The sequence below is a fragment of the Salmo trutta genome, chromosome 19, assembly GCF_901001165.1.
Source record: "Salmo trutta chromosome 19, fSalTru1.1, whole genome shotgun sequence".
Classification (NCBI taxonomy): domain Eukaryota; kingdom Metazoa; phylum Chordata; class Actinopteri; order Salmoniformes; family Salmonidae; genus Salmo; species Salmo trutta.
Window position 1 is genome coordinate 38,571,293 of NC_042975.1, and position 8,472 is coordinate 38,579,764.

The 8,472-nt window shown below is 37.7% G+C and overlaps 1 protein-coding gene across 1 annotated transcript in view; it reads left to right on the forward strand.

Moving 5' to 3' along the window:
- LOC115154546 (transmembrane protein FAM155B) overlaps positions 1-8,111 on the forward strand; it is a 59,171-nt gene extending 51,060 nt beyond the window's left edge. The window contains exon 3 of the mRNA XM_029700855.1: positions 6,494-8,111. Within this exon, the coding sequence (XP_029556715.1) occupies positions 6,494-6,804 (311 nt within the window). The 3' untranslated portion in view covers positions 6,805-8,111. The remainder of the gene's footprint in view (positions 1-6,493) is intronic.
- Positions 8,112-8,472: the final 361 nt, after the last annotated feature.

The window sequence follows — 8,472 nt, forward strand, 5'->3', positions numbered from 1 at the left end:
ATAAAATCACAAGTGTAATACATCAAAATAAAGCTTAACTTCTTGTTAATCCAGCCTCTGTGTCAGATTTCAAAAAGGCTTTACGGCGAAAGCACACAATGCGATTATCTGAGGACATTGCCACGCATACAAAAGCATGAAAAACATATTTCAACCAGGCAAGTGCGCCACGAAAGTCAGAAATAGTGATATAATAAATGCCTTACCTTTGATGTTCTTCTTCTGTTGGCACTCCAAAAGGTCCCAGATACATCACAAATGGTCCTTTTGTTCGATAATGTCCTTCTGTATATCCATAAAAACTCAGTTTAGCTGTTGCGCTTCAGTCAATAATCCACCCAGTTTCCCTCCATCAAAATGCATACAAAATGAATCCCAAACGTTACTAATACACTTTTCCAAACAAGTCAAACAACGTTTATAATCAAACCTTAGGTACCCTAATACATAAATAAACGATACAATTTAAGATGGAGAATCGTTATTGTCTTTACTCACAGACATACTCACAGACATAATTTTAACAGTTTTAGAGTGTTTTCTATCCAAATCTACCAATTATATGCATATCCTAGCTTCTGTGCCTGAGTAACAGGAAGTTTACTTTGGGCATGCTTTCCATCCGGACGTGAAAATACTGCCACCTACCCAAGAGAGGTTAACCGCTGAACACAGAATTGCCCCATGTGCGCACTCCCTCAAATCATTTGGAGAAAATATCCTTTCTATTTTATTCAGCTTTGTTCAATTGTATTCTTCATACTATAAAATAATGTTGTGTAATTCTAAGCAAATCTTGTCTGCTAAATGAACTAGTGTAACCCAAAGCCATTTGGCATAGCCAGATCAGGACCTAACATAAGGACAACTCAGAGTATGCTATTCTGTTCTTCTGAAATAGACTACATTTTCTTCATATCATGCTTCTTTAGACCTGTCTAAAATAAATAATGGATTTATTGTGAAGGTGTAGGCTATATTTCATGGATTTATTATACTTTTTAAAATATAGATGTTCCAAAGGTCTGCATCAGTGGCTTGTACTGTAGGCTATGTTTGGAAGCCAGGAGATGCTAAATCTGTTTATATTAATTGTCGGTGCACGGAGGAGCAGCGCTCCCTCACTTTTTTCAATTTGAGAATACACGGATCTGGTAAAAATATTTAGTTGAAATGTATTCGGATAAATAATCAATAAATTGTATTTAATTACCTCAATAATTCCAAGAAAAACACAAGTTGGTTCAACTTCTTTAACATCATTTTGCGATCCTGGTGCTGTCCTTTCAGCACCACGAAGGGCGCCTAATAATCTAATAGTCATACTCATCACTTATTATTGTTATTACAAATAGAAGATTATCACTTCTCACAATTGTGCTCATTTAGTAAAGTTGGAACAAAGCGGAATCAATGTCTCACAAGATCACATAACTATCCATTTGCATTTTACATAACAGAACTGAATATAGTACCATAGCATAGTAGGCCTATAACGTTACTGTTAAATCAAAAACACTTCCTAATTTCTAATTACATTTTAGGATGGTTAGCTGGTTAGTAAAAAAAATGATAATGTGCTACATCTCAACAGAGCTTTGATTGAAACAAAATACAAGAAAAGCTAATAGTTTGTTAACACCATCTGCTCTAATTTGATAACCAAACAGTAATTCAATAAGATCTACATGAATATTCCCATGGAAATGATTCAGATCATCAAATGATTAGCATGGAGATGCAGTTTGGACGTTTCACCGGTAAAACGTGAAGAATGATGATGAAGAATGATGATGGCCTATTTTGACATTAGGTAGCCTACTTTTTGAGTTATGATCAATGTTGTGAGCACCACCAACACAATTAATTGGATTCAAAGGGAACTCCCTCTGCTGGTGATTTTCAATACAAGGTTATAACATTTACAGAATTACAGAAAATTATTTACAGAAAAGACAGAAATGCCAGTGGCGGAGGTGTTTCTGTTTTATATTCAGAACCCCATTCCTGTAATGATTACAGAGGATCTTATGTTAAATACTATTGAAGTAATATGGCTACAGGTTAATCTGTCTCACCTAAACCCCATTCTTGTGGGAAGCTGCAATAGACCACCAAGTGCTAACAGTCAGTATCTGGATAACATGTGTGAAATGCTTGATAATGTTTGTGATATCAACAGAGAGGTATATTTTCTGGGTGTTTTAATATTGACTGGCTTTCATCAAGCTGCCCACTCAAGAAAAATCTTCACTAGTACCTGCAACCTGGTTCAGGTTATCAGTCAACCTACCAGAGTAGTTACAAACAGCACAGGAATGAAATCATCAACATGTACTGATCACATCTTTACTCATGCTTGAAAGCGGTATCCAGATACAGTGACCACAATATAATAGCCATATCTAGGAAAACCAAAGTTCCAAAGCCTGTCCCTAATATAGTGTATAAGAGGTCATACAATACGTTTTGTAGTGATTCCTATGTTGTTCATGTAAAGAATATCTGTTGGTCCGTGGTATGTAATGAGGAGCAACCAGACGTTGCACTTGAAACATTTATGAAATTGCTCATCCCAGTTACTAATAAGTATGCACCCATTAAGAAAATGACTGTAAAAACTGTTCAATCCCCGTGGATTGATGAGGAATTGAAAAATTGTATGGTTGAGAGGGATGAGGCATGCCTAATAAAAAAAATATTAGGAATGCCTAATAAGTCTGGCTGCACAACCGATTATTAAATGTACTGCAAATTGAGAAATCATGTGACTAAACTGAATAAAAATAATAAGAAACTACAGTATCAAACAAAGATAAATGACATAAAGAATGATAGTAAAAAGCTTTGGAGCACCTTCAATGAAATTTGGGGAAGTAAGGCAAACTCAGCTCCATCATTCATTGAATCAGATGGCTTATTCATTACAGAACCGACTGATATTGCCAACTACTTTAATTCTTTTTTTCATTGGCAAGATTAGCAAACTTAGGCATGACATGCCAGCAACAAACACTGACACTACACATCCAAGTATATCTGACCAAATTATGAAACACAAGAATTGTAATTTTGAATTCCGTATTGTTGAGTATGGAAGAGGTGAAAAAATGATTGTTGTCAATCAACAATGACAAGCCACCGGAGTCTGACATCTTGGATGGAAAATGACTGAGGATAATAGCGGACGATATTGCCGCTCCTATTTGCCATATCTTCAATTTAAGCCTACTAGAAAGTGTGTGCCCTCAATTCTGGAGGGAAGTAAAAGTCATTCCGCTACCTAAGAATAGTAAAGCGCCATTTACTGGCTCAAATAGCAGACCACTCAGCCTGTTACCAACCCTTAGTAAAGTTTTGGAAAAAATATTGTTTGACCAAGTACAATGCTATTTTACAGTAAACAAATTGACAACAGACTTTCAGCACGCTTATAGGGAAGGACATTCAACAAGCACAGCACTTACACAAATGACTGATGATTGGCTGAGAGAAATTAATAATAAAAAGATTGTGGGGGCTGTTTGTTCAACTTCAGTGCGGCTTTTGCATTATCGATCATAGTCTGCTGCTGGAAAAACATGTGTTATGGCTTTACACCACCAATATATTGTAAATAAAGAGTTACCTGTCTAACAGGACACAGAGGGTGTTCTTTAATGGAAGCCTCTCCAACATAATCCAGGTAGTGATGGTTGCTGATAATGGGCCTCCGTATGCCAATGTAGATATTCCATGAAAAATCTGCTGTTTCCTGCTACAATAGTAATTTACAACATTAACAATGTCAACACTGTATTTCTGATTAATTTGATGTTATTTTAATGGAAAAAATAGCTTTTTGTTCAAAAACAAGGATATTTCTAAGTGACCCCAAACTTTTGAACGGTAGTGTATCAAATCAAAGTTTATTTGTCACGTGCGCCGAATACAACAGGTGTAGGTGTTCACCTTACAGTGAAATGCTTACTTACAGGCTCTAACCAATAGTGCAAAAAAGGTATTAGGTGAACAATAGGTAAGTAAAGAAATAAAACAACCGTAAAAAGGCGAGGCTATAAAAGTAGCAAGGCTACATACAGACACCGGTTAGTCAGGCTGATTGAGGTAGTATGCACATGTAGATATGGTTAAAGTATGGGTAATGTCTTCAAAAATATTGTTTTCCAAATGAAAAAGAAGCAAAATCCTTTTGAGATATTCATATTAATATTTTTAATGTTTAATAAATTCATGTGAAAAATTCTATTACAGAATCTAGACCGACTCCATAGTTTAGAAAACAAGATGTTGTCTGTATGATGTACGGATTGCAGTACACACCTTCAATTTTTCTACATTTTGTTGTGATACAGACAGAATTTAAAATGTAATAATCAAGATGTTTTGTCACTGGCCGCCACACAATAACCCATAATGTCGAAGTGGAATTATGTTTTTCAAAATGTTTACTAATTAAAAGGCTGAAATGTCTTGAGTCGATAAGTATTCAACTCCTTTGTTATGGCAAGCCTATGCAAGTTCCGAAATACAAAAGTCACATAATAAGTTGCATGGACTCACTCTGTGTGCAGTAATAGTGTTTAACATTATTTTTGCATGACTACCCTCCTCTCTGTACCACACACATACAATTATCTGTAAGGTCCCTTAGTCGGGCAGTGAATTTAAAATATAGATTCAACCACAAAGACCAGGGAGGTTTTTCAATGGCTCGCAAAGAAGGGCACCTATTGGTAGATGTTTTTTTAAGCAGATATTGAATATCCCTTTGAGCATAGTGAAGTTATTCATTACACTTTTGATGGTGTATCAATACGCCGAGTCCCTACAAAGATACAGACGTCCTTCCTAACTCAGTTGACAGAGAGGAAGGATACCGCTCAGGGATTTTACCATAAGACCAATGAGTTTATGGCTGTGATAGTAGAAAACTGTGGATGGATCAACAACATTGTAGTTACTCCACAATACTAACCTAATTGACAGAGTGAAAGAAGAAAACCAGTACAGAATAACAAATATTCCAAACATGCATTCTGTTTGCAATAAGGCACTAAAGTAAAACTGAAAAAAATGTGGAAAAGAAATTAACTTTTCGTCCTCAATACAAGGTGTTATGTTTGGGGAAATCCAATTCAACACATTACTGAGTACCACTCTCCATATTTTCCAGCATAGAGGTGGCTGCATCATATTATGGGCATGCTTGTAATCATTAAGAACTGGGGAGTTTTTCAGGATAGATGTAACGGCTGTCTTCGTGAAGAGAGGACCAAGGCGCAGCGGGTTGCGTGCTCAACATTATAATTTATTAAATGTGAACACCAAAAAAACAATAAACAAAGAAACAACGACAGGAAACAGTTTTGCAGGCTACACCAACGCAATGGAAAAAACAACTACCCACAATTAACAAACAAAAACACATCCCTATATATAGGACTCTCAATCAAAGGCAACTACAAACACCTGCCTTCAATTGAGAGTCCAACACCCAATTACCTAACATAGAAATTACTAAACTAGAACATAACCCAAAACCCGGAAATAATAAATCAAACACCCTTCTAAACAAACCACCACCGCGAACCACATAAAACAAATACCCTCTGCCGTATCCTGACCAAACTACAATCACAAATAACCCCTATACTGGTCAGGACGTGACAATAGAAAATAAATGGAATGGAGCTAAGCACATGCAAAATCCCAGAGGAAAACCTGGTTCAGTCTGCTTTCCACCAGACACTGGTATATGAATTTACCTTTCAGCAGGACAATAACGTAAAACACAAGTTGCTTACCAAGAAGGCAGTGAATGTTCCTGAGTGGCCATGTTACAGTTTTTACTTAAATCTACATGACAATCTATGGCAAGACATGAAAAGGGTTTTCTAGCAATGGTCAACAACCAATTTGACAGAGCTTGAAGAATTTTGAAAAAAATTATGGACAAATGTTGCACAGTGGAAAGCTTTTAGCCAGAAAGACTCACTGCTGTAACCGCTGCTTCTACAAAGTATTGACTCAAGGGAGTGAATACTTATGTAAATGTCATATTTCTGTATTTCATTTTCAAAAAATGTGCAACAATTTCCAAAAATAAATATTCACTTTGTATTGTTTGTAGATTGGTAAAAAAAAATTGTTTTATTTAATCTGTTTTTAATTCAGGCTGTTAATAAACAACAAAATGTGGAATAAGTCAAGGAGTATGAATACTTTCTGAAGGCACTGTATAGGTCTAGAAAGGGCCTATAATGGCCACTTTCATCATTACTTTCCAAAAAATGTTCATACAAATGTGAAAAGCAGGTCAAACATCATTCCTTCCAGTGAAGTTTCTATGTGAGAATTGCCAGAACATTCTGAGATACCAAAAATATTTTCGGGCTTTCCTGGGGTGGAATCGCCTGGTATCTTGTTGTTTGTTGTCATCTGATAAACTAATCTGGATCTGAATTATGTTTCTTCTCTGTGTGTGATGCAGGGCTACTAGAAAACCATTTAACCAATGCAGACCCAGAGTGTTGTGATGTCAGATGGAGTGGCTGTGACCCCTCTGTGGGGGCGGCGTGCGCCCTGACACAGCTTCCAGGGTCGTCGTCATGGCAGCGGCGCAGCTCCCCGCCCGTGTCAGCTGCATCGCGGCTGTGCAGCAGCAGACTAAGACTGTGTGTTCTGGTCCTCATCCTGCTGCACACTGTCGTCTCCTTCTCCACTGTCCAGAGCAGTGGCGCTGTGGGCCTGGAGACCATGGTACCCCTACCCCTGGAGGAGAGCTCTGCCCGAGAGGAGTGACTGATTATGAACAAGAGTTTCTACTGTTCCCTGCCTCCAGTCTACAGAGACCCCTTCCTTCACAGTACCTGAGGAGTGAGGCGTTTATAACCCTCTCTCTCCATCCAGTCCCCTCCACAGGACATCAGGAATGAGGAGGTTATACACCGCTCCAGGGCAGGCTACAGGTCGGTATACCTCCTCACCCTCCACCACACTGGAGGAGTGGAGAAGCACGGGCCCTCCCCTACCTCGACACAGAGAGGTATGGAGGTGGATGAGGTTTCGAAACTGAGAACCAGACATGTCTCACATGTAAGAAGGACATGAAAGGGCATAGGGAAAGAGAGGCGGGTCTCCTATCATGCCAGGGCCCAGAGGAAGGGTCGATTTTATAACTGAAAGCTGTATGTTGTTTCTGAGAAGGGTTTGGGTACAAATGGCCTTTTTCAAGTTTTATCACTATATTTAATGAGTTGAGTGATGGTTTTGGGGATTTATGTATGAGGTTGGGTGTTGAGTTTATGTGAACTGCACAGTGGGGAAAAGTATGAGTTGTCGGCTCATATGCTATTTTTTTTATCTGGTGTGTGTGTGTGTGTGTGTGTGTGTGTGTGTGTGTGTGTGTGTGTGTGTGTGTGTGTGTGTGTGTGGTGTGTGTGTGTGTGTGTGTGTGTGTCTGTGAATACAGTGAAGAAGTCAGCAATATAATATATATGACCCAACACAAATCAGATGACCATTACATCTTCCAAGCTAACAGAATACGCACAACAAATACTTTGTTTGGCTCCGAGTAAATATTATTCTTATTCTCAGTACCACTACCCTCATTATCATACACCAAGTAGAATCAGTTCATGCAAGTATTGGATTACAGATCCTAATCAAAGGTAAACCATGTTGTTTTTGATAGATGTCAGAAGTACACTACTAATGCTGTGGAGGAACATGTGTTTATGCAAAGCTGATTGAAACGAGTTGAAACCCCCCCTGGGTCTCTAATCGCTTACAGAAGGCACATGATTGTGCCATGGAAGACTGTCTGTATTATAACTACACCAATCATTTCTTACTCATAAAACAGACAATTTACCACATATTACACATAACAAAGACCCAGAGTGATAATTGGAGCAGAATGTTATCATGGCTGAGTGTTTAAGAAATGTTCAAGATGTGAATGCATCGCGTCATCAAAAAACTGTAGAGATTGAAGGCGTGTGTCTATGCCCTCAATGTCTTATTGTGTGTTCATTACATTCATGGTGAAATACAGTGATTGCAGTATTTGGAAAGAACCAAAACTTTATAAATATACTTCTAAATATTAGAGATATAGAAAAAGATCCACCTTGATTTATTCATAAGCAATCTGTTGGAAAAAAGTGGTTTTGTTATTTGTAAAGACAAGCTAGAGCATGATTATATAAATGGTTCTCATATGTTTCTGATTTCTTGGATTGAATATTTCTGACCTCTCTTTTCCTGGCATAATTTGTGTATTATTCTTACAAATAGTTGGTTAAATTTGGGCTTGTATTTGGGAAGCTGAAATAAAATAACTGTCTTCCAATGTGACAAATTGATTCACAAATAGGAATTGTGAATAATTTTATATCTTACAAAGTATTCCTGGGTTCACCTCCCAAACAGATACCGTATGTGACCTTGGTCTACCAGAATACA